The 27,925-nt window shown below is 40.3% G+C and overlaps 1 protein-coding gene and 1 long non-coding RNA gene across 2 annotated transcripts; one reads left to right on the forward strand and one right to left on the reverse strand.

Moving 5' to 3' along the window:
* LOC148853097 (uncharacterized) lies at nt 1–27,925 on the reverse strand. The gene is made up of 4 exons (XM_088943544.1): nt 27,628–27,925; nt 26,973–27,081; nt 14,767–14,981; nt 1–513 (listed from the first exon to the last, which is right to left on the reverse strand). The coding sequence occupies exons 2-4, from the start codon at nt 27,060–27,062 to the stop codon at nt 228–230; spliced, it is 591 nt and encodes a 196-aa protein (XP_088799670.1). The 5' UTR covers nt 27,063–27,081; nt 27,628–27,925; the 3' UTR covers nt 1–227.
* LOC148853098 (uncharacterized) lies at nt 10,716–16,813 on the forward strand. The gene is made up of 3 exons (XR_016098984.1): nt 10,716–11,914; nt 15,863–15,988; nt 16,091–16,813. It is a non-coding gene; the product is annotated as an uncharacterized LOC148853098 (long non-coding RNA).

Raw genomic sequence — 27,925 nt, forward strand, 5'->3', positions numbered from 1 at the left:
TTTTTATGACTAAAACAACTATTATATTATTTATCTAAGAAATAAAAAAACACAGATAAATACGCTTATCTGGATAAGTATTTTCCAAAAAATATTACACGGATAAGTAATTTATCGAAAAATGAACGGAGCCTAAAGAGCTTAATACACAACAATAGAGATTATTCCTAACAGGAAGATCATAAATACAGAATGCAAGCATAAAGCACAGGCATATTCTTGATGCTTTAGACTCTGCCCTTTCCATTTGCATCATAATCTGTTGCAAGGACCTGACCATATTGACCTTTAGGATCTTCATCCAGGTAATCGGCTCTGGCATTAAGTGTCAACATTTGGCAAATCAACCAGAAAAGGGATGCGTCAAGGGCCAGAAATGCAGCACCACCAAAGAGACCGGTCTTGGCAGTGGGGCATTCTGCGTCTACGATGTGATGTACATTCCGGGCAATGTGAAGGCCTTCCGTGATTGACGCCCACATCATCATCCCTTCTGCTAGTGCAGATACAGCCCTAATTTCGCCAGTGAACACGAACAATTTAGAGAAAATAATCCCACAAAAATATGTATTATACAAATGTTTAACATAAACAACCGTGGCCATAAGGTGACTCATGAACATGGAGAGAAATTGCCTAGTGCATACACAGACCAATTATATTCTAGTGGACCAAAGATCCATCAATCAGGAAAGCATACTCAAAATAATCAAAGTTTACATCCACAGCCATAGTCATTTTGAAGAAAAAAATAAATAAATCAGGCTATGGCAGAATCAGTTACGGGCGACAAACATGCAATAAGAGATCTTTTCACTTCTATTTTTATTATTTTTTGGCCCCAAACTTTACTCGAGGTATGTAATAAGGGAACTTCTAAATGGTATGAAGAATTGTTTTTTTTTTTTGTAATAAAATAAAGGAAATATTCCCGATAGGTACCCTGTACTTTAGGCTGATTGCCAATTTAGTACCTGAACTTTAAAACGTGACAATCTAGTATCCGAACTTTCATTTTACGACATTTTAATACCCAGCATTAACTCACCGTAGTTAGAAGAATCACGTGATATCAAATGCGGGTAAATATTTTCAAAATACCAAACTAACCTTTACGAAAATATACAGACCATTTTACCCATCCTGAAGCACGATCATCATCTCACTGTTCAACTGCTGTATCAATGGTGACATCAATGACATTCCTCTCCTCTTCTTCTTCCTCGAGCCCAACTTCTCGTTGTCTTCCTCTTCCACACGTCCACCCCCTCCTGCTCCTCCATGCTCACTACTATGGCCCCTTCGACCATTTTCCATAGATTCCTCATCGTCATCTTTGCTGTCGCAATCCTCCTCTTCACGCGTTTCCAGTCCTCATCTTTGACCCCTCGGTCTCCCCCTTGCTTAAGCCTTTCGGGTTGCTAATAACAGAATGATCCTTAGACAAATGGGAGCAATGTTGTTGCTGCTGATGATTTGCCGATTCTGCCGCCACCTCAAACGGATGGTGGCCACCGCCAGCTCCACCTCCCAGGCCACCACCACCACAGCTCTTGTGGTAGGCGCACATCTCCCTAAAGAAGAGATGCTTAGAATTGAGAAGCTTCCGGACCTCCTCCTTTGTCTTAGGCGAGAGATGGTCCATTGTGTCCAACAAACTCTAGTTCTCGACAACCTTGCAAGTCGTACCTCTTCCCAGAATATCTGTCAACTCTCTTATACCTCTTGTTTAGGCCATTGAATTTGTTCCCGCACTGCTGCGGAGAAACATAGAAACCCTTCTCCATCATGGTCCTGGACACCGATTTCCACTTGCCTTTCTTCTGCAGGAGTCCGCTGGGCTTCTTCTTGCTGGTGTCGGAGGGGTCATTGCCTTCAGAGCCACCATCGTCACCGATGTAGAAGACCACCATGATGAGAATCCCTGCTCAGTCCCTACCACGGAGACATCCTCTTTCTCCCATCTGCTCCGCCGTCTTCCCCTGTGAATCCCTGCTCCTCCTCGTCACTGAATGCCGGACTGTGACGGTTCAGCCACCATCAGCGCCATCAGCACGCCATCTAAGTGTTTTGGGTTGGGTTCTTGTGCTCTTTTTGTAAGGGGGGTATGTCAATGGCAATTATGTAAATAGTAGTATGCATGTACAATATTTTGATTTATTATTTTGTCACTCTCCCAAAAGCTTAACGTACTCTTTGAGGGGAGGTAGGTAGTCGAGTGAGCTCATAAGCGTGTAAAGGTTAAGCACGAGATCCCCTCGACACTATACTGTGTGCTTGTGCTTACCACTGATTAATGCAATACAAGTTGCCTCTTGTCTAATTTGTGTGCACTCCTGTTTCCTTTTGTGTGTTGTTGCTTGCAATTGTAGGCTTTCTCGACCCCAATCGAGCGCCGCACGAGGCCCCGTCGACTAGCCCCGTGACAGTTGGTATCAGAGCCAGGTCGACACTAGCGGTTGTCAAGCCCAACGAGTCCCTGTCGTGCCCCGCAACAACACCAGCCGATGAAGAATCGTGACACGCAAGAGGAGATCCAGGAAGGGATCTCACGGGTTTATTATGAGGACGAGCCTAGAGATAGCTCTCCCAAAGACAAAGGTGTCAGCTCAAAGCATAGCAAGCATGACAAGTTAGTTGACAAGCTTGCGACCATGGACAAGCGCATCATGCGCTGCGAAGCAGTGGTTGGAGAAACTCGTGACCGCGTGGACGAGCTTCAACTCAACCTTGAGACCGTAGCATCGATCGTGGAAAGATTGGAGGACCAGTCCGGTGATAGCTCCAACAAGCCAGACAACCCACTAGAAGACCTGGTGAAGTGCCTACAGATCCAGCTCGAAGACTTGAAGGGCGAAGTGACCCTTCTGAAGAGGCTGATGGCCAATACAGCCAGCACACATGCTGCTCCAGCCCCTCCAAAGATCAAAGTCCGCGAGCCTACCTCATATGCAGGGATCCGCGATGCCCGGGAGCTTGACAACTTCCTGTGGCAAATGGAACAATATTTCACCACCGCCGAACTCGTTGAGGAGGCGGCCAAGGTGCGTACTGTTGTTATGTATTTTACTGATGTTGCCATGTTATGGTGGCGCAGGAGATGTGCCGATGCGGAGCGAGGATTATGCTCCATTAATACCTGGTCCGTGTTCAAGAGCGAGATAAAGCGCTAGTTCTATCCAGAGAACGTGGAGTACCAAGCCCGTCGGAAGCTCAAAAACCTAAAACACACGGGCTCATTGCATGAGTACGTGAAGGAGTTCTCCGCACTATCACTCGAGATCACGGACATGTCAGATAAGGACTTGCTCTTCAATTTCATGGACGGCCTACAACAATGGGCCGAGCTTGAACTCCAGAGACGAGGTGTGAAGGACCTCGCCACAGCCATGGCCGTTGCTGAACAACTGGTAGACAACAGACGACCAAGCAAAGATGGCCCCAAACCCAACTCATATCAAGGCGTAGGGAAGGTTGGAGGCGATAGGAAACCTTACTACGCGCCCAAGGGAGACTCGGGGCCAAGTAAACCCAACACTATGAAGTTCTACAGGAGACCCAAAGGAGACTCGGGATACAGGGGTGGCCAGTTTGTGAAGAGAACACCTCCGGCACCATGCTTCATCTGTGAGGGAAAACATTGGACTAAGGATTGTCCTAGTCAGGGGAAGCTCAATGCCTTGCTTGCAAAGCTTAGTGATGATGAGCGTAGCGAGGAGGAGAAGGAACCAGGGGAGACAAGAATGGGGGCTCTACGAAGACTCAATGCAATGAAGAAGAAGACGAGCCCGCAAGGAGCATCAAAGTTCAAGCCGAAGGGACTGATGTATGTAGACATTCGCTTGAATGGTAAGCCCACAAGAGCCATGGTGGATACAGGTGCTACCCACAACTTTATCTCTATGGAGGAGGCATCCCGAGTAGAACTTGCACCTACCAAGGAAGTCGGATGGTTGAAGGTTGTGAACTCTAATGCCAAACCCATACAAGGTGTAGCTCATGGGGTGGTCTTGCAACTTGGTGACTGGGAAGGGACGATAGACCTCTCAGTCGTGCCCATGGATGATTTTCAGGTTGTTCTCGGCATGGACTTCTTAACTCAAATAAAGGCGGTGCCCATGCCTTTCCTCAACAAAGTGTGCATATTCGAAGATCAGGCTCCTTGCATGGTTCCAGTTGTGCCAGGGACCACGTCCACCCCCAAGATGCTCTCAGCATTGCAACTCAAGGATGGAGTGCGGAAAGGACATGCCACTTACCTAGCCACATTGGTGGACTCCGACCTGCCTGACCCACCAACCGGGCATATCCCGCCAGCGATTGCTATGACACTAGAAGAATTCCAGGATGTCATGCCTCCCACATTGCCGAAGAAGCTTCCCCCAAGGAGAGAAGTGGATCACAAGATTGAGTTGGAGCCTGGAACCAAACCACCGGCACGCTCGCCATACAGAATGTCTCCTCCTGAGCTGGCCGAGCTACGAAAGCAGTTGAATGATTTGTTGGATGCCGGATTGATTCGGCCTTCTAAGGCCCCTTTTGGAGCACCAGTCCTATTCCAAAAGAAGCATGATGGATCTCTTCGGCTCTGTATTGACTACCGAACTCTCAACAAGTTCACCATCAAGAACAAATATCCCATACCTTTGGTGGCCGACCTCTTTGACTAGCTCAGCAGGGCCAAGTACTTCGCCAAGCTAGACTTGAGGTCGGGGTACTATCAAGTGCGCATAGCTGAAGGAGATGAACACAAAACAGCTTGTGTTACACGATATGGGTCCTTTGAATTTCGGGTCATGCCCTTTGGGCTCACCAATGCTCCAGCCACCTTTTGTACATTGATGAACAGAATATTTCATCCCTACCTAGACCAATTTGTGGTTGTGTATATTGATGATATTGTAATTTACAGTAGAACCTTGGAGGAACATGTTGACCACCTCCGTACTGTTTTTCAGGTCTTGCGGGACAACAATCTGTTTGTTAAGAAGGAGAAATGTTCTTTCGCCATAGAAGAGGTGGCCTTCCTCGGACATATAATCCGAGCAGGCACAATCAGCATGAATCCAGCTAAAGTCAAGGCCATTCAAGATTGGGCACCGCCCACCAGGGTCACCGAACTTCGCTCCTTCCTTGGCCTTGTGAACTACTATCGAAGATTCATCTCTGGATTCTCAGCACGAGCCACTGCCCTCACCAACTTACTGAAGAAGACTAGTATGTGGACCTAGAGTGAATGTTGCCAAACAACTTTTGATGACTTGAAGAAAGCTGTCTCAGCAGAACCTGTCATCGACTTGCCTGATCCAAGCAAGCCGTATGAGCTATACACAGATGCTTCTGATTTTGCCATTGGTGGGGTCTTGATGCAAGAAGGACATCCCATCGCCTTTGAAAGCCGCAAATTGAATGATACAGAGAGGAGGTACACTGTGCAAGAGAAGGAGATGACAACCATTGTCCACTGCCTCCGCACATGGCGACACTACCTGCTTGGCTCCAAGTTCGTGGTCAAGACTGACAACATAGCTACTAGTTATTTTCAGTCACAGAAGAAGCTGAGCCCTAAGCAAGCTCGATGGCAAGATTTCTTAGCGGAGTTTGACATGACTCTAGAGTACAAGCCAGGGCCGATGAACAGGGTTGCTGATGCACTTAGTAGGAAGGCCGAGCTTGCAGCACTATCCACAGGTGAAGGTCCCTCTCAAAGCCAGATCAGACTGGACATCATTAAGAGCATCAAGGAAGGACTCCAGAAGGACCTCATCGCTCAGAGCCTATTGACAGTGGCTCGTGAAGGGGAGACTAGGCGGTTTTGGGTTGAAGAAGGCCTTCTTTTGACAAAGGGAAGGCGGATATTTGTACCGAGAGTTGAAGACTTGAGGAAGACTCTCCTACGTGAATGTCATGACAGCTTATGTGCAAGACACCCTGGGTGGCAGCGTACATTGGCACTTCTACAACATGCCTACTATTGGCCTCATATGGAGCAAGATGTTCGAGAATATACAAGGACATGCCTGATTTGCCAATAAGACAAGCCTAAGCGTGCCAAACCTCTTGGACTCCTACAACCTCTTCCAACTCCCTCACAACCTTGGGAGAGTGTTTCCATGGACTTCATTAGCGGTCTTCCTAAAGTGGGAGACTGTGCATCCATCATTGTTGTCGTCGATAGATTTTCCAAGTATGCCACTTTCACCCCAGCACCAAGGCACCTTTCAGCTGAAGACACGGCATACCTTTTCTTCAAGCACATGGTGAAATATTGGGGAGTCCCACAGAACATTGTTAGTGATCGAGATCCCCGATTCACTAGTGCTTTCTGGACAGAACTATTCAAGCTTCTTGGCTCGAACTTGAACTTCTCCAGCAGCAGCCATCCAGAGTCAGATGGGCAGACAGAGAGAATGAACTCCCTCCTTGAAGAGTACCTCCACCATTTTGTATCAGCTACACAGAAGAATTGGGTTCGATTGTTGGACATTGCACAATTCTTCGTCAACTCACAAAAGAGCTCCTCCACCAATCAAAGTCCTTTTGAAGTCATCACCAGCCAACTACCAAGATGTCCGCACAGCATCGTCAACGACCATCAAGGAAGAAGCCCTCGAGCCTTCACTTTCACCAGAGAATGGAAAGAATGCCTTGACATCACTCGAGCCTCCCTAGAAAAAGCCTCCAGAAGAATGAAAAAATGGGCCGATTTGGGTAGACGACCCGAGAACTTCCAAATAGGTGACCTGGCCTTGGTAAAACTCCATACCCATTGCCTTAGGTTCTTTCGAAGAGTACACCCCGGGCTTGTGAGAAAATATGAGGGACCCTGCAAAATAATAGCCAAAGTAGGAGCTTCAGTCTACCGACTCAAATTACCCCCTTGGCTTAAAGTACACCCTGTCTTTCATGTAAGCCAATTTAAACCTTACCATGTCGACAACCAAGACACCTCCCGAAACAAAAGTCACCACCCACACCCACCCTACCAACCACCCAAGAACCGATCCCTCGACTCCATCCTCAACCATAGGTTGTCCCAATCCTCCCAAACATCAGAATGGGAGTACCTGGTGAAGTGGAAGGGACTTGCAGAAGAAGACACCTGGGAGCTAGCAGAAGACCTCATTCCGTTCGCAGAGAAGCTGGACGAGTACCTAAGGAAGAATCTTCGATGACGAAGATTGAATTGAGTAGGGGAGACTGTGACGGTTCAGCCACCATCAGCGCCATCAACACGCCATCTAAGTGTTTTGGGTTGGGTCATTGTACTCTTTTTGTAAGGGGGGTATGCCAATGGCAATTATGTAAATAATAGTATGCATGTATAGTATTTTGATGTATTATTTTGTCATTTCCCCAAAAGCTTAACGTACTCTTTGAGGGGAGGTAGGTAGTCAAGTGAGCTCATAAGCGTCTAAAGGTTAAGCACGAGATCCCCTCGACACTGTACTGTGTGCTTGTGCTTACCACTGATTAATGCAATATAAGTTGCCTCTTGTCTAATTTGTGTGCACTCCTGTTTCCTTTTGTGTGTTGTTGCTTGCATTTGTAGGCTTTTTCGACCCCAATCGAGCACCGCACGGGGCCTCGTCGACTAGCCTCGTGACAGGTTGCTGCGGCTTCGCTTTGGTGGCATGAGGGTATCTATGCTGCTTCACAGACTAAGACTGCGAGTGATGATCAGCATCTTGACCTGCAAATGACACCATTTGGGGGTGCTGGTGGTGGTGGTGTTGGTGAGGATGGTGCTATTGCTGCACTTGGTGCAGAGGCATCTCTAGCCCAAGCATCCCAGGAGATCATTCCTCCCGCCATACCATTAACCTCCATCAAAGATCAAACCACTCCAGAGATAAAACAAAGGAACTCAAGCAACCAACGACAAAAAGCTCTCTCCTTTTTGTTTCTTTTTCTTCGTTTCAAAGGATAATCTGAAAAAATAAAACAGAACCCAATAACCAAATCTACCTAAAAGACCCGGCAATGGAGGATTGAGAATTTGGGGTATTGAGATATCAACCAGGACAACTCAAGTGCATGAAGAACAACTCTTGGGGGGGTGTTTGTTCTTCAGCTCAAGTGCATTCATTTGACATCACCGGCGTTGTGTTGGAACCAGTTTTCGGAATCTCAGTAACTGCAAGTGTGAACAATGGTTCCCACTTGCATTGGTTGAAATAGCTGATGGGGTCATTTTTTTGTAATTTCAATAGGGAATTCATGCATTACTCGAAATAGATGAGGGGTATTTTATGTCTTTTTGTCTTCTAACTAATGGTGAGTTAACGCCAGGTTCTAAATTGTTGCAAAACGAAAGTTCAGGTACTTAGATTGTAGCGTTTTAAAGTTCAAGTACTAAATTGGCACTCGACCTAAAGTACAAGGTACCTATTGGGAATTTTCCCTAAAATAAAATTTATTAAAACGAAAAGAAAAAAGAAAATACAAAGAAGAGTGACCTGGAGTCACTCGAGAGAGGAAAAGAGAGAAACAAACCAACTCCAAGACCAGAAGCCCAGACTAGACACAACCTCGACAAACCATCAAAACCACAACAACCAAAACCCAAAACCCAAGATAAAAACCAAAACCACAACAACCAAAAATCCTAGCATCTCAAAACAATCTTGACCCCAAAGGCTGCACAATCAAAGAAACACAACATCCCCCCTAGACGACAAACAAAGCTTTCTCTGCAAATCTCGACAAAGCACCCTCAAGAACTGTAATTTAAAAAAAAAAAAAAAAAACTCTGGCATTAAAAACTTCTTGAGGCTTTCTTTATCTTCAAGATCTTCTTGTTTGGTCTAATCCCAAAGAGACTCCCTTTTAGTCTAGCAAAGGCAAGGCCTTTGAGAACAGAATATCTGGGTGTTTTCTCTGCTTTTTAACGTTTCTATTTGCAACAGCATTCTTCTTGAAGACCAAAGAGCAGGAAGGGGCCTCATTAATCCTTTCCAGCTCCAGGACTGGTTTTCTCAAAGAATTAGGAATCAATCAAATCTTCAGCTTTTTCACTAATCACTTCTGCCGAATTAAGTGTATTTAAGACAGTTTGGCCTTCCTCAACCAGCAGTGGATGCCTCTGAATATCTCCATGTTTCTCCCTTATAGGCATCACATATTGTTCCTCCAGCTCTTGGAACCTTGTAAAAGATTAACCTCCCAACACCAACAGGCCTAAAGCTTTACCTACATCTGCAGCCACGAGCACAATCTTAGATATATTAACAACTTTATCGATGTGATGAGTCTCATCTAAACAAACTTCTTCCTCACTATCCTTGCTCAGACTTCCCACCTCATCGGAAGATAGGGCAACCTCTGGACACTTTTCACCTTCAGTCTTTGTCAAAGGTCTTGTCCTGTAAGCTCTCTTTCTATTGTATACTTTGGGTCCCGAGAAACCCTTGCTTTCATTACTGTTTCTACTCCCTTCCTCTAAACCTTTATCTTCCGAGGAAACAACATCAACCATACCAGAACTAACAGCCTGTTTTGCCCCTTCCTCTAAACCCGTTTCCTCCAGAGTAAAACTGTAACAGCCATAACGAACCAAAGTTGCACCCCTCCACTATCCCCTCTTGGTCACAGTTAGAGAGCTTCTCAACAAACTAGTTTGTCTCCACAGACATTGAAGTAGAAGTCCCCATCTCGTTTGGGAGCTTACTTTCTGTCTTCTCACCCTTATCAAACTCAAAAAACAAAAAAGGTGTCAAGATGGCCTACCTCTGAATCAGTAATCTTGCTTTCACAGACGTTGCAACTAAGATATACAGTCAACGAACTCTTTCTCCACCCCCAAAAATAGATCGAAGTCTTTCTCCTTTCTTCAGAGCGAGAACAGTCCCCAAATCTTCGTGAATCCTCGGAACTTTACTTGTTTTCTCCAAATTCTTCAAGAATCTTTGACTTTCTTGGGTAGGTTCTCGTCGAATCTCCAAATGATCATCACTCTCATAAGATTATCTCGTATCAAAGCATTTGTACTCCCCATTTCCAAAGACGTTCTTTTTGTTCCCCTGCAGGCATCTTCTTCCTTCTTCGGCTACCTCTGAAGCCCTTTTTTTTAAAGTAAATAGCAAAAGTTTTATTAAAAGAAAAGAAATTACAGATCAGGCTGATAAGACAGCACCCAAAAACAAAGAAAACAAAAGTGCCTTCAAACAAACTAGATGACAAGCTCCGCATTACATATTTGATATTCCAGAGTCTATCCTAACCCACTCCCAATATCCTCCTTTCTTTGTCGACTGAATTCAGGAAGAACCAACACCCATTCTACCACTGTTCTGCCCACAGCCGCAACCATTTCTCCATGCTACAAGCCTTGTCTTGAAAAGTCCTGTTCCTTTCCTTACATATGGCATGAACTTCCCTTTTTTTTCTTTTATCTTCCTCATGTTACTTGGGTCCCACACTACAACCATACCCCCTGACAGACCCACCGCATTCACCATACCCTCCGAAGCTTTTACCCCTTGGCTCGAATCATTTATAACCTTGCTCAGGTGAAAACTCGAATTGGACCACTGTTGGGTTGAATCGGACTCATGGTTAATTGGACTAGCCCCACTTAAGACAAAATTTAATTTTTTTTCTCCTTTTCCAGTTAGGGGCTTAGAAATATTAGAATTTGCAAACCAAGCCCCTGACCTATCATCTTTGACTGTACTCTTCCATCATAGGAAAACCATCAAACGTTTGTTTCAAGCAATTTCCTTTTAAAATTTCTCTTGCTGCCTTCTGGTCTTTCAGGTGGAATAATGGATCTTCCCCAGCTATTACTATCCTAAGATTGTAAACCTCATCCAGGTAAAACAAATCCAGGGCAGTAGGAATCAATCTCGCGTTCTCAGTCTCGATTAAGATTCTTGCAAACTGAATGTTCTCCCATCTCCTGTTCCTAAAATAAAACCTTCTATATCTCCCAACTGCATCACCTATTGCCCTTAGGACTTCTGTACTCCAAACATGTAGGGTATTCCATAAACATCACGCCAAATGAATCTCATCTTCTCTAAATCCTTTCCAAGACACAGGGAGACCAACGACTGAAGAAAATTTCTACATTCCTTTTTATTCCTAACCTTTCCCTTGCTAGGTCTTCTTCCATGTCTTGTTTCAATCTAAAGCTGAAAAAGGAAGACTGACACTACCAATCTCCTGATGCAAGAGAAACTCAAGTTTTGCCATTACTCAATTGTCCATCTCTCCACATCTCTGATATCTGGATTCGAATGCACAAACCTATCTACCAAACACCGATTCAAACTCCAATCTCCCTTCTTTCCTGCCCGCTTTCCTAATAGACACTCCATTTGTCGCCGTCTTCATTATTTTTGGTGGCTTTTTGGCATCTGAACTTATTGATCAATATTCTCTCAGCTTTACAAATCACTAGAGTTTGGTGATAGTGTTGGGCTCATTCATCAAGACAATGAGGTGGTTGTGGTTGAGGGTATTGTTAGTGCATTTATTCAGCATAGGTTGAACCGGGGGGGGGGGGGGGGGGATAAAGATTAACCAGGTAGGTGGACGGGGGTAGCTTTGCGATGAAACAGCTTTATCTTGGGCCTCCAATGAAAGAGAAGTACCTGGAAGTAACAAAACCTCCAACCAATGCCTCGGTAGGATCTCAGAAGAAGATTATGAATTAAGAATATTTAAAGGGGAAAATCAGCAAAGGTTAATACATATTTCTACAACTTTTTTTCAATTGAAGTTGGGATTAGGTGCAGCTAGGCTTTCCAAGAAGATTAAGAAAATTAATAAAGTCTATAAGAGGAAAGCCACAAGAACCTCCAGGTCAATCAACAGCATGTTTGTGCATATCGGGTGTATTGATACTTTGAAGCATGGTCTTCGGTGGCAACCATAAAGAACTAAGGAGATGGGTGGATCTGCTTGTAAGGTGGGTATTTTCTGTATGTTGTTTATTGTGGTGATAACTTATCACCATTTATTGTTACTTTTCTTTTATTTTCTATTGAACTTTACCAGTTGTTGACATGTAGGATTTATCAGTTAAGGATTGTATAGAAGATAGGGATCATAGCTCATAAGATAATGGAGGGGGCGAGGGAAGAGTCTACAGAAGATTTTGTTTCAATTGATGAAGCGAGTAGGATAGAAAAGACTGTTGATATTAATAGATTTCCCCCCAGCCGAAGGGGAAAGGGGCAAACCACTTTCTTTCCCCTTATCTTTGCTTCCCTTCCCTTTTCTTTCCTTTTCTTTTTTTTATCTTCTCTTTCTTTTTCTTTCCCTTCCCTTTCTTTTCCTTTCCTTTCCTTTCCTTTTTTTTTCTTTTTTCTTTTTTTTTTTTCTGTCTTTTTATATCAGATGTGCATGAGGCCCATGAGGCGTATGCCTCATGAAAAAAGCGCAAGAGGCGTACGCCTCAAAGGTGTCAGCGCCTCTGGCATACGCCTTAGGGAATTTTGGGAGTGCCTCGCCGCCCTCCAGGCATACACCTCCTACGCCTTATAAAACACTGGTGTAAATGATCCCATGTCTCTCTATTGTGACAACAAGGCATCCATAAATATAGCTGCAAATCCTGTCATACATGATAGGACGAAACACATTCAAGTGGACAAGAATTTCATAAGGGAGAAGATTGAAACAAAGAGAAGTGTGTAGTCCTTACGCATATTCTAAAGATCAATTAACTTATGTTCCTACCAAGGATATGAATGCCTTGCACTATAATGAGCTATGTAACAAGTTGGGACTCATTGACATCTATGACCCAACTTGAGGGGGAGTGTTGAAATATTACTTTTAGTAGGCACAAGGGTATTTATATATTTTTCTCCTTATTTATTTATTTATTTGTTCTTTTTTTAAGAAAGGTAAAGTAATTTTATTAGAATCAGAGTAAAAGATTACAGAGGGGCCCCCATTATAAGATCCATAAACAGGGGCCAGAACCTCAAACTACATTACAACTCTAAAGTAATTTTATGTCTCACCCCTTTCTATAATAAAAGTAGCAGGTGCTACCAAGTCCACATATTGGATTCTTCCACCATGTGATTCTCTCCTCTCTCTTCTTCCTCTCTCCTTTCTTCTCAATTCTCACTATTGCAGGTCTGAATCCATGTTTTTAAGCTACCAAATGCTAGAAAGAGCTACTCTAGTATTGACAATTCTACTAAGGTTGTGTTTGGGAAGAGTACAAATATAAAAATGATCGGTACAAATACAAATATATATGCTTTAGAATAATTCAAGGTTGGTTAGTTTTGTATTTTTTATACTAAAATAAAATTTCACTGAAAAAAATGGGAAATTAGAAGGGGAAACAAAAAAACCTACAACAAAATCAAATCATTTGCAACCTACACACACCCCACCAGGAGAAAACAACTCATAGAATCATCAACACTCAAACTCACTTTCAACATCCCTGACCAAAAAAAAAAAAAAATGCAACCCCAACAAACTCTTCCCAAAGACGGAATTATTCATCCCCATCAAGATCCTCTTCCAAACCTTCTCCTTCAACCCATGCCTTCCTTCCTTTAGCAAGTAAGGTCTTCTTATGCCCCTCCTCACTTCTTTTTTTGAATTCTTCTAAGGCTTTCTAGCAAAAGCTTCTTCGCCCAAGAAAATAATCCCAAAACCTTATCAATCTCAACATCCCTATTTGCAAGTCACTTCACATCCAGGTCTCCTTCAATATCTTCCTTTAAACTGTAACTAATTTGCCATCTTTCCACGAGACTTAGAAATTCTCCATATCTTTTTCTTTTTCCTTGAATTCTTCTAGCCTCTTGAGATCCCTTCATGCTCACACACCACAAACCCATTCTTCCAAATGATTTTTAGTTGTGATAGGTACAAACACGAATCCCGAGATTGGAATCCACCTTTTTCTATTGATAATTTTGTATTCTTACCAAATGATTTTTAGTTGTGATAGGTATAAACACAAATCCCAAGACTGGAATCCACCTTTTTTACATTGAACAATTCGAGTGCAAAAGTTGCAAGCTTTCATTTGAATGCAAACATGTCTTGGAATCCATGTTTGTTGTCAGTATCGATTCACAGATACATCCTTGCCAAACACCTGCAAAACGGAACCAAAGTGCATATATGCACTGAACTGGCATTTGCACTCTTCCCAAACACAGCCTAAGGTTCAAATGCAACCATTGGATTTGACAAGTACGAATTATCAATATACAAGTTAAAGTGATGGACTTATTTAATGTGCTAAGTGCTATTTAATTCTTAAAAATATCATATACATATATATACATATATATATATATATATATATAGAGAGAGAGAGAGAGAGAGAGAGAGAGAGTCCCACACTAGGCTTCAAATTATGTTGTTTCCTATTTCAAATAAAAAGACTCAACATAAAGGCTTGCAAAATGCTACATTGCTTTGGGTCTCATTCTTTTGGATAAAATGGGTTATTTAATTACGAAACTAATCAAATTTAGTGTCCTAAATTAAATAAAAAAGTTTAATTTAAATACTCTAAGAGTTGCCACTTGGAAGGTTGGTCTAAAACAAATTCTAGTAAGTTTTCCATAATGGAGTCATCCTTATTAGTTAGACATTTTGACATTTATGCGTCAATAGTTTTACAGGAAAACGATTGTTTGTTCAAATTTTCTACAAAAGAATCACAAAATGAAAATAACAAGTTGACAAAACAAGAAGATTGTCGTTCAAGTCTTGGTGGCCATAAGTAGATATCCACAAAGATTTAATATAGGTAACAAAGAAGAGTTTACTTACACTGCAATTGCCAAGAACACAACCAATGCAGTGCTTTGGAAGAGAGCTTCTTGTGGAACAGATTTCCCATTGTATGGGTAGAATATAGAGACTAATCCAAAACAGGTGGATAGAAATAGAGCTACAACAGACAAACTCCCCAAAACAACAGTTGGGTCAGATGGATACATGCAAATAACAGCATCTTTCCTAGTGATTGGAATTCCAGATTCAGGCTGTCAATATTCCAAGAGGAAACAAGTCAGAGAGAAACTATAGAGAAATACGATATACAATCATAACTAAAATATCTAAAGAGAAACTTAAGTGCCACAAGGAAACAACTAACAAACTTGGCTCCATGTAGCAAGGAACATGGTCTTCTTTCAATATATTTTACCAGTAATGGAAATAAGTGTATGGTCTTCTTCCTATAATTCCATTTGAGGTGCTATTTCAATAGTTTTGAATAAATAATAAGTACTATTTATCAACTGGATTTTCACTTGTATTTTGCCAAGCAGCATTTGACAGCTAAAAGACTATAAATTTTGTTAACATCTTTCAAAATATTGACAAACAATCTAGTTAAAACTGATCCAGAATTTAGTAAAGCAATGGCCTTTAAGGCTGTAAGGATCTCCTTGTCAGCTGCAACTCATTGAAGGACCAGAAGGTAGATTGTACCTAGTGTGCCTTGGTAGAGTCAAGGGACAAGAACTAATCTATATACATACATACATACATACATATATATATATATATATATATATATATATATATATATATATATATATATATAACAAGGAAATCTATCTTTTTTCTCCTTTTTTATTTTTTAAAAGCCACGTTAAATTGAAACTAGCGAATCAAATTCCTCAGTTACAGTGTTATTGGCCACGTCCAAACCCTCTCCAAAATCATGTTTTGGACCCATCTCTTCTTTTATCTGTTTTGGGCGTATTAGGGACGTGCAAAGAAAATCACGATTCAATCCCTTATTTTTTGGTTTTCCATTTTAGAAAGGTGTGAGATAATATACGTCTCATGAGGCATGTTTATATCCACTTTCAATTTTCACGCAATTCTCAATCCCTTCTCCCCTGTTTTCCAAAAGGTTGCAGAGTGCATGAAAACATCAAAACAACACTGTAAAACACGGTTCGACCACCAAAGCGAAGGGCATTTTGAAGTTTTGGATTTCCTAGCAGAAGTATGCTTCAGCCTTCAGCTAGCCTTCAAGGTTTCCATCCTTTGTTTTACCTTTTTTTTCCTTTTTTGTTTCCACATTTACTGTTATTCCTCTTTTTTGTGGTGATTCACTGTTTTAAGGATATCAACCCAGGTGGGCTTCCGTTCAAAGTTGCATTATTGTTGTGAGGACACCAACCCAGGTGCACTTTTCTTCTTTGTCTCCTTTGCAAATAACAATGTCAGTTCTTTTAGAACCCTAGAATCTGAAGCTAGAAATTAGTTGTGGTGATTCACCATTTTAAGGATATCAACCCATGTGCACTTCTCTTCTCTGCCTCCTTTGCAAATAACAATGGCAGTTCTTTTAGAACCCTTGGGATCTGAAGCTAGAAAGAAGTTCTCACACATATGTGGTCTGTCTTATAGTTTCAGATTACAGAAAATCCAGTTCAAGTCTATATTTGCACCCTTTGTCTCTCCCTACCAAGATATGTCGTTGCTCTGCCAAAACCCAAGACCCTACTCTTCCTACTACACAAGAACCCAACCCCAATCCTATCAATGCTCTTGAAGTCCTAATAGCTGTAAAGATCGTAGGAAAGCGGTTGGAATTGCTTGGGAAAAGCTTGGCAAGTGTTCACAGGCTTGGCATTCCAAGGCAAGATTGATGTGTTGCAGCATACCAAAAAGGTCCTACTTCTCTATTTCCCAGGCTCTTAGACAATTTTAGTTAGAGTTAAATTTTCTTTTGCTTTTATGAATTATATTTTCTTTTTCCTCTGCCTGATTCATTTGCTAATTTATGGATATTGTTCCCCTAGGAGTTTTAATTAGTAATGTTGTATTCAACCACACAATATTAGTGGGGGTTCATTTAATATGCCTCTCATGTTGCAGCTAGAAAGGGCAGAACTAGATGTTACATCCCCTAATTTTAATGTGCCTGATATTCTTATATTTTTCAGTAAGCTACCGGAAAATGTTTTTCAAATTGCAACAATTGATGCCAAAGCTACTTGGTGTCAACTTTTGTCTTCATGTTGCCTCTATACAGGTACTAGAATCATTTTTCTTAGTATATCTGAAAAAGTAAGTTCTGTTACTTTCTGAGAAATGGTTGTTGGTTACTTTACTACAGTTTAGTTCTCTTTGTGGGAATTGTAATTATATGTGACAACCCTCACTCAAATTATTTAGTTGTTCAGTTCATCTTTTCTCAGGGGCATCTCTGAGCATGTTGATCCAATTTTGCCATTTTTATTCCTTAGCAAATAGCAAAGGCTTAAGGATGATGTCTTAGATTATCCCACAAGCATCCCTTGCCAACCTTTTATTGCATTGTTAGGTCCTCCATTGCACTGAAATTATTGAGGAAATTACTCATGGTTAATTGCTATCTTATCAAGAAAAATTTTAGTGGTTCTTACTTATTCATTTCCTGTAACTTTACATACTCCTTTAACTTGATCAAATTGCTTAAATTAGAGCTTTAAGTGCACTAGATTTGATTAGAATTTATGTTTATATTTGTTTCTTTAACTTTATGGATGGCCGATGTCACTCCTATCGAATGGGAAGCTCAGAAAAGAGGAAGAGTATTTCTTTGCAGTGGGATCGGTGGAAAAAAAAAAAGGAAGAGAGAAGAATAAGGGGGCAGAGAGAAAGAGAGAGCAGGAGAGTTGTGCCATTAAGAAGACAGGAACTTCTGGATGGTATGGTATAGGTTAGCATTGTTTGTGCAAAGATGTTCAGGCTGGGTGATAGGGGACAGAGCAGAACCATGTACTTTTTTATTGAAGATAAATAAAAAAAAATATTGCTAAAAGGAAAAGCAGTACATCATAATTAGGTGACAAGATGTCACCCCCACCCGCAATTGTACTTAGATGGAGAGAGGTGCCTTTTGAATTTTTATATGGGATCGTTGTGATGTGTATCAAATACAGGTTTACGACTAGTTTTCTACAACATGGGTTGGTCCCTCCATTGGTGACAATTTAGCTGGGAAAATACACTCAATAAATTGAATCAAGTGAAGAAGATGGTTGAAAATAGGTTTGATCTGATCTGTTTTCAAACAACCCATGTCTTTCATGATATCCATCTCCCTTATAGTTCACCTTACACATGTTCGGGATAGAGTTAATAATGGAGTGGTCTGTCCATGGTTGGACTGACATGCAACAAAAATGTGTTAAAATCAGTTTTTGATCCCTTTAGCTAAATTCTAATTTCTAACATGTTAAAAATAGTTTTAATTATAGTAATATGATTATCATTTTTTAAAGACAAGCATAGAAATTGAAAATCTGATTTTGATAAAGGTAAGATCAATGTCTCTGATTCTTTCAGTGAGGAAGAATTGTATTCAATGAAGAACTCTATATATGAGAGAGAGTTTGAATTTCATGATCATTCACCTTACCATGAAGAAACCTGACTAGAAAGAGAGATATGTAAACATTATAATTCGTGTTAATATTTGCCCTGTTAATATATTCTTTGTTTTTTGTTAAAATTTTTCTGTTTTTACTTTTCCGAATTATTCTTTTCTGTAGAGAGAGAAGGTAGTTTTTTTATAAATTCAATATTTGTAGTGTTAAGTGAATGGCTTGAACTTTTTTTTTTTTGCTAATGGTCTAATAAAGTACTCTATGAACAATATTGGACACAACCCTTTTTTATGAAAGAGGACACACCCGGTCACCCCTCTTCATTTGCCAAAGAGTATAGGAGAAAATGGATGTGCTCCATTAATACTCTCAATATTTTTTTATCCACCCTCTTTAATGTTCTCTTTTGATAAACTCTCCTTGATAAAAGTTTATAATTAATTGATATAAAAGAAAGAATAATTCATTAAATGAAATTTAATTAAAATAATTACATTAAGTTTAGATTTTAAAATTAATAAAAAAATTATTTTAATTAATAAAATTAAATTTTTAGGTAAATCACCCAAAATAATGCTTGGATTGGAGTGGGACCAACTTGGCCCAATTCAAAATGTTAGAAGACTCCTTTTTCATTTCTTTTTATTTGTTCAGTGGCTTTAGCAGTTCGAACCAGAAGAAGAATCGAACAAGGTAGCCTAAACCCTACCATTCGACCATAATATGAATTAGGGGTTTAATTAAGTACAATGACTAAACTGCCCCCACTTAAGTATGGGACAGGAAGTCTAATTTGAACTGCCACATAAGCACATAACTTAAACTGACTGAAAGAGACTAATCTACCCCTCATTTGGCTAACTCTAACACTCCCCCTCAAGCTGGAGAATATATGTCATATAATCCCAGCTTGTTACATATATAGTTCACTCTCCCTGAGTTTAAACCTTTTGTAAACAAATCAGCCCACTGATCACTTGAGCCCACATGTTCTGTGCTTATCTCTCCAGTAAGGAATTTCTCCCTCACAAAGTGGCAATCAATCTCTATGTGCTTTGTTCTCTCATGAAAAATAGGATTAGATGAGATGTGAATTGAAGCTTGATTATCACAGTACAATCTCATAGGTTTGTCCATTGTGAATCCAATTTCTTGTAAGAGGTTTCTTAGCCATACTAATTCACACGTAGTGTGTGACATGACTTTCTATTAAGCTTCAGCACTACTCCTTGCCACAACAGTCTGCTTCTTACTCTTCCATGTCACTAGATTGCCTCCAAGGAATGTGTAGTAACATGTAGTAGATCTTCTATTTGACATAGAGACTGTCCAATCTGCATCTGTATACCCAACTACCTCAAGTCTTCCTCCTGGTTTGTACAATAACCCACGGCCTGGAGCTCCCTTCAGGTACCTTACAATTCTAAGAATTGCAACCTAGTGAGGTATCCGAGGATTCTGCATAAATTGGCTCACCATGCTGACTGCAAAGGAGATGTCTGGTCTTGTGATAGTCAGTTAGTTCAGCTTCCCCGCTAACCATCTATATCTTTCAGGATCATCAAATATTTCACCTGTATCACTACTCAACTTAGCATTTGGTTCCATGGGAGTTTCTGCCGGTTTCACACCTAACAGTCCTGTTTCATCCAACAAATCAATGACATTTTCTTTGGCATAGATTTACACCTTGTTTTGATTTGGCAGCTTCTATACCCAAAAAGTACTTCAACTTCCCAAGGTCTTTTGTTTGAAAATGTTCTTGCAGGAAGACCTTTAGTTTATCAATCCCCAATTTGTCACTACTAGTTATGACAATGTTATCCACATAAACTACTAATAAAATCTTTTCGGCTTCTGAATCATAGCTAAACACTGAGTGGTCAACCCGACATTGTTTCATTCCAAATTCTTTACCATTTTAGTAAACTTCCCAAACCAAGCACGAGGAGATTGTTTCAACCCATAAATTGCCTTTTTTAGTCTACACACCTTACCATCCTCCCCCTGAGCAACAAACCCAGGTGGTTGCTCCATAGATACCTCCACCATGAGGTCTCCATGAAGGAAGACATTTTTAATGTCAAGTTAAAACAAGGGCCAAACAAGGGCCACTAGAGAGGTCTCCATATAGTCCACCCCATATAGCTAAGAATAACCTTTAGCAACAAGTCAGGCCTTCAAACACTCCACACTACCATCCGACAAGTATTTAACAGTATACACCCATTTACAACCCACAACATGCTTACCTGGAGGAAGAGTAGTGAGTTCCCACGTGTGAGTATGCTGAAGAGCAGAGAGCTCCTCCATTGCTTGATGCCACCCGGGTGAAGTAAGGGCCTCTTGGACATCCTTAGATATAGAGATAGATGACAAGAGAAACAAACTGGCAATGTGAAGAGAAAATGTGAGAGACTGAAACAAAATTAGAGATGGGATGTAGGGTACAACTACGTTTACCTTTCCGTAAAGCAATGGGAAGATCAAGCTCAGAAGATTCTGGGACAGGAGCAACAACAGGATCTATAGACAAGGTAGAAGTCGAAGGAGGTGTCGGTGTCTGTCGATGAGTGTACACTTGCCAGATCAGTGGTCGTTCAATAGGAATCTACACTGGAGAAGGTGACGGTTCAGCCCCAACTAGAACACTTGGAATGAGATCACGGACTGGAAGAGGGAGAGGAAGCAAAGGTGGAGATAACGAAACTTCGAGTCCCAAGAAGAATGGAACAGACTCGAAAAACGTGACATCAGGACAGACATAGAACTTTCGAGTAATGGGATTATAACACTTATACCCTTTCTAGGTCCGAGAGTAGCCAAGAAAGATACACTTAATAGAACGTGCATCCAGCTTGTCTAACCCAGGACTCAGATTGTGAACAAAGCACACACAGCCAAAGACCCGGGGTGTTAATGAAAAGGGAGACAAGGTGGGGAACAAAATAGAAAAGGGAGACTGACCATGAAGGATGAAAGAGGGCATCCGATTAATAAGAAAACAAGCAGTAAGCACAACGTCATCCAAAAACGTTTAGGAACACTCATATGATGAAGAATAGACCGAACAACTTCAAGGAGATGACAGTTCTTTCATTCAGCCACCCCATTTTGCTGAGAGGTGGATGCACATGAAGTTTGATGAATGATGCCGTGTTGTTTTAAATACTGTTGAAAAGAAGTGAGGAAGTATTCACGACCATTATCTAAACGAAGAACTTTGATTGGAACACCATATTTTAGCATGGAATTTTTGAAAAATGAAAAATAATTCACTCCTTTCTTTCATTAAAAAAATCCATGTTATCCTTGAACAATCATCAATAAAAGTGACAAAATACTTGTAAACTATCAACCCTAGGACTAAAAGAAACATGATGGTGTTTCCCATATTGATACGATTCACACTGTAAAGATGACAAATGACTCAAAGACGGAACCAGTATCTTGAGTGCCTTAAGGGATGGATGTCCCAGCCGACAATGCCATTATAGAGGAGTGAGGGAAGTCTGAAGTGCAACTAATGATCCACCATCATCAAGATAATACAATCCGCCAGTTTCATGCCCTCCACCAATCTTCTTCCCAGTCTTGAGATCCTGAAAAACACAAAACGAAGGGGAAAATGTAATAGAGCAATTAAGGGCCTTAGTTAATTTACTAACTGACATAAGATTGAATGAAAATTTAGGTACATATAGAACAAATGATAAAGAAAAAGAAGTCGTGTCAACATTACCAACACCACAGATGGGGGAAGATGAACCGTTGGCAATGGTAACAGTTTGAGATGTGGAAGTTTCAGAGAGAGAAGAGAACACACCTGGAGTCCCGGTCATGTGATCAGAGGCTCCAGAGTAAATAATCCAGGGAGAGGGTTTGGATGCCAAACAAGCAATACCTGAGTGAACAATGGTGGCAGTAGTATGTTGTGAAGTAGCTTGAAGGAACCTCTCATACTCATTGCACGGTACACTCATCATCTCCTTCTTAGAAATAAATGTAGATGTGGAAGGTGTGAGATATGGCTGTTGGTTATCACTGACATCAACCCCACCAGTTGTTGCATGATTTTCCCATGTAGAAGGTGGGCCATGGAAATTATAACAAAAATTCGTCAAATGTCCTTCCTTGCCACAATGGGTACACTTCCTAGTAGAATTACCTTTTCCTTTACCACGGTCTCCCCCTGAGTCACAGCCACCACCAATGCCAAATATGGGACCACCACAACCTCCTCGAGATCCATGTCCTCCCCCTCTATTACCATGTCCACCTCCTTTGGCTACCACAAATCCTGATCTATCAGACAGTGTGGTACTCTCTATAGAACCCAAGGAGATCCTGCAAAACCTTTGCAAATACTTCCTCAAGTGTAGGAAGAGTAGAACCTCCCAAAATTTGGGCTCTAACTGGTTCATACTCTGATTTCAGCCCCATTAAGAACCTAGTGACATCCAGTTGCTTCCTCTGTTGTTGTTGAACCTTAACATCTAGAGTTAGGGGATGATAGACATTTAGTTCATTTATGAGGTTTTTCATATTAGCATAATACTCTTCTAGGGTTTTATTCCCTTGTTGCAGATCAAAATACTCCTGATAGAGTTGATATACCCTCGTAGTATTATCCTGCCCAGAATAAAACTTCTTGGCATGTTCCTATATGTCCTTAGTTGTATCTAAAAACATAAAGTTGGCACTTATTTTGGGTACTATTCCATAACCATGTCATGATTGGGCATCTTCCTATTCCCAGTCATCAAACCCTGAAAAGTCAGTTGATGGTTTTATCTTCCTTCACATGCTTCACTTTCCTCTTTGCCTTGAGAAAAACTTCTACTGACTTGGCCCATGGCACATAATTCTCACCATTAAGTTTAATTGAAGTCATATGCACACCCAAATAGTCAGAGGGAATCACCACACTAGGTTTTTGATCACTACAACCATCTCCAGTTGCTGCCAAGATGCCCTCCCAATGCTACTTCTAATGCTGAATCCCCAGTCACCAACCGAGTATTGCTGTCAAGAGTTTGATGTTCCAGACACTACAGCAATCTCCAAACACAGATGATAAGTTCACAACCAGTCACAATCAATCACCACTGTGTAAACTACCATTTAGATTAAGAATAAAAGGTAAACCAGCGTTCAGACAACACCAACAAGGAAGAAAATTGATGTAGGCAATTCACTCATTCCTTCTAGCCAAAAAAAACACAAACTTCTGTTCTTGTTCACACCACTACTAATTTCACAGAACCATAAATCACAATGACATTAATTCAGCAACTCGCTAACCACATACGAGCACTCTTGAAGCTGCTCAATAGAGGATGAGCATCACTAACACCACCACACGACAATAACTGTCACACATGGTACAGGTCTATCTGACCTTTTCAGAGGGCACTACAAGTTCAAAAAAAAACATCAACTACTCCCATTGCAGTAACCTGTCAGTCGATTCAGGTCACTTGTGACCAACAAGTGTTTCAAAACAATCTACAGACCCACACAAAAGGGTCAAACATACCCTTACACCATTCGGTCACTGTAAACACAGCCTGTTCTTGGACTTTTTTCCAAGAACCAAGGCTACAAACGACCTAGTTCTTTAGGTTCTGATCAGTCCAAGCAGATTTTTTTTGAAGGTTTTCAACGCAGAAATACCAACAGAAGAAAAAAAAGGTAACCAACCTCGATGGAGAGCTTCAGTCGACCATCCACTTTTGGAGTTATTTTCTTGAAAAACAGTTCTGAGCAGAGGAAGAAGGACCGAAGTGTTCTCAAACCTAGGTTGAGTCTGTGTTCTCCATTTTCAGTCCAGAAAGAAGAAAAAGGAAGTCACAATCAGAGAGGAGCAGATTTAGAGAGCAACGTCTTGCTCTGATACCATGTTTGTTCAATGGCTTCAGCAGTTCGAACTAGAAGAAGAAGAAGAAATCAATCGAACATGGTAGGCTAAACCCTACCATTTGACCATAATATGAATAAGGGTTTAATTAAGTACAATGACTATACTGCCCCCACTTAAGTATGGGACAGGAAGTCTAATTAGAACTGCCACATAAGCACATAACTTAAATTGACTGAAAAAGACTAATCTAATCCTCATTCGGCTAACTCTAACACTTTTAATCCCTTCTATCATCATATTGGTTATTGGATTTTGTCGTGCATCGCATGGAGCCCCACTAGTGGTGAAGATAAGGGAGGGGAAAGGAGGCAGTGGCTAGAATTTGCAAGAACTTTGAAGGGAATGGATTAGTGGAATCATGGGGGATGCTATTTCTAAAGATATATATGGTAGGACAAGTTGCAATCTTTGCCTGTATAGACCCTTCAAAATTTCTTGCTTTTTAGAATTTTTATTAAAATAAAGGAACTGGAATGCTCCTTTTCTACATGTCTTTTCATAGTTTCTCATTTCCAAAAGAGGTGAATTTTGTTTCCTTCTTGGATCAACTTTTCCACCCTTTCACAGATGGCAAATGTGTTTTCCTCTTTCTAAATTATGAATGTATCTCTCTTCATTAGTGAAAACCTTTCCCTTTTTAGTATCCCACCCCATTTCTTTTGGCTAAAGCAGTACCAAATAGTTTTTCTTTTTCTCTTTTTTTTTTTTTTGGTAAGAGAAAAAAAGGGCATAGTTGTCAAGGTGTGTGTCACCTAGGCGCCCTTGGTTGGGCACCTCATTTGAACACCTTGAACTATAGCCACCTACCTAGCAGAAAAATAATCATAAGATGGGTGTCTTATTATAATATCATTATTATTACTACATCTTATTAATATCTGTGTCAGTACATTCTATTATATATTATATAAAAAAAGGACATTACCCAATGTTGATCCTAGCTATCTGAGGTCTTGGGAGGGGTAGACTGGGAATGGTTCTATCTTTGGCACTTTTTTTTTTTTGCACAAAGCGGCCATCCTCAGACTTGAACCTCTTGCCAGCCTGAGATAATTTGCTTTGAAGTTTTACTATTGAATTTAAAAAATTCAAGGGTTTTGAGAAGAGAAAAAGGAAGAAAGAAATGAGGATAAAATATATTAAAAAATACTATTGTGTTTTTGATATGATAATTTACCATGTTTCGAGAGGAAATTTAATGTTCTTAATAAAGAATTGTTATCTTTTTTTAATTAATTAATATGCATGCTTGTAGGTATACGGAACTAGGGAACAAACCAAAATTTATTTATTTTTCAATTTTTGTCACCTAGGTGACTAGGCATCCCACTGTCACCCAGAATTTGCCCAGAACCCTTGACAACTATGAAAGGTCCTCTGCTTCACCAACAAACCACTGAAACTTAAACTATCTTTTCTCTCTCTATTTATTCTTCTATATCAATTTCTTTTTTCTATTCTTTGCATTTAATATAACAAACGGCCCAGCCCCAAAAAAACAGATATTTGTGTAGACTTGGAACCAAAACTCTTCTATGAATAATAACAATGAATACAATGAAAAAGATTGACCATGTGAAAATAATGCATGCAAGAGGACCAAGTTGTTGATTAACCATGATGGTTTTTCAGGCTGAATGAGAATAGGAAATTGGCTGAGGATAGGTTCAAAAGTTGATTTTGGAATCCAGAAAAGTTATCAAACACAGATCAATCTCTGACTTGCCACTGATTTTAGATGGTTCACTTTATAAATATGCAGGGGTTTCAAAAGTGACAATGGCTGATAATCATGCCTGAGCAGTTCTGTAGGGATCAAAAGATTACTTCAGACCATCATATGAATGGCTCTGAATCCCTTTAAAAGTACATATTGCTTCCAGGCCCACAGTTTTTACGGTTAACTTCATTCTTGGTAATCATGATGTTGGTTGTCAGAGATTCAAGGTTCTCTCATGGTACATCAATTACTATACTCCTGGATTTGGTTCAAAAACTTGACTTTTAGAGTCATACAGCTGTTTTTAGTGATATATCATTTCCTACTTGCTGAACAAATGTCTTTCATAACATCTACCCATTTAAGACCTAGAAAGAAAACAGGCCGGGTTGGTGGGTTGGGACAGAAATTGTCAGCGCTGTAACTCCATTGGCATTTTAACATATCAAATCTTAGGAAGACTTAGAGAAAGCTAAAACAAAGCATGTGTAAGACATTCTTAAGCCATAAGTAGACGTATAGGAGTAGAACAGGTAAAAAAAAAAAAAAAAAAAAATCAACAAGGAAACCCAAAACCTCTCCATGAAACCTTTTTTTCCCTATAGGTTTACATACCAAGTATAGTATAAAAGCTTTCCAACAGATGATTTTCCAATCATGAAGGCTATCCATTTCAGCCTTGCAAGTAGAAAATTTGACACAGCAAAAACATTTTGAATATCAGATGTGCTCATTTCGTGTCTAACACTGAAACCAGTAGCAATTATAGCGTTATTTTGAATTTATATTTCATGGATGCAAATATGTACTTAAATCTATCTAATTCTGATCCACATTAAAAGACCCAAAAGATGTTCATGGCAGACTGCCAGTGATTAATCATCCTCTGAGTATTCAAGAGCATAACCTGAAGCATCAAAATTGCAAGGGAAAAAAGCAGTTACTTCTTATTCGTATATTCTACATAAAAATTAAGAAATTTGTTTAGAAAAATAACCTTCTTATTTTCAGCAATTACTCCAAGTACGAAGGACAGCGCACCAAATGCTGCAACAGCAAGGGAAATATGGGCTGTCCGAATTGCCATTTATTTAATCCAGAACGGCCTACAAGATCAAGAAGATATACAAGCAAATTGAGATTAACTGATAAAGAAAAAAGAATAACCTATTACCAATTCAATTAGAAAAAAAAAGGAGGAAAAAATAAGAATGCAACCGGATTTAAGCATCATTCAGGAATAGAAAATCAAAACTCGAAAAAAAAAAGTAAGAACAAAATAAACAGATACAAATTTCAACAAGATAAAGCAACAAGTACGATAGGTGGAACTGAGACATGGAAAACTTCCTTCAAAAAGATTTTTTTTTATGTTAAAAAACTGAAATGAAAAGAAGAAAATCTCCAACAGGCGGAAGCCAAAACAAGGAAATCGAAACCCAGCCAAAACACGAAAAATCCCATAAAAAACCAGAGTATGAAAAAGCATATAAAAGAAACTTTTCTTGAAAAATGAAAACTGTAATTTCTTTAAGAATTCATCCATGCAAAAGAAAGATAAACAGCAGAAAACATAAACATAAGCATAAATTCAATGGGAAGAGTTAATAATGAAAATTAATGCGATAAAAAAGGTAAAAAAAAAGACGCACCTCTCTGGATGTTCGAAGAAGTGGAATCAAAAGGAATCCAAAATTCTCCGCAAAAGAGACTCCAAAATTAGAGACACAGAGCAAAAGGATCTCAGGAAAAAAGAAATATATGATGCGAAGATAAAAATCTGATCAACCGAATGAACCGGAGAAGACAGCTGTGAGTATTGTCTCCTGAACAATATTCTCGCTGGCCTTTACCGTACCAACCGTAGACTTGGGACAGACATTTCAGCGTTGAACCTTCCGTATTTGTCATCCGGAAATGTTTGATGTGCTCTGTGACGTTGGAGAGAGT

The sequence above is a fragment of the Nelumbo lutea genome, chromosome 5 (assembly GCF_056320005.1).
Source record: "Nelumbo lutea isolate HS-2025 chromosome 5, American lotus-T2T, whole genome shotgun sequence".
NCBI classification, from domain to species: Eukaryota; Viridiplantae; Streptophyta; class Magnoliopsida; order Proteales; family Nelumbonaceae; genus Nelumbo; species Nelumbo lutea.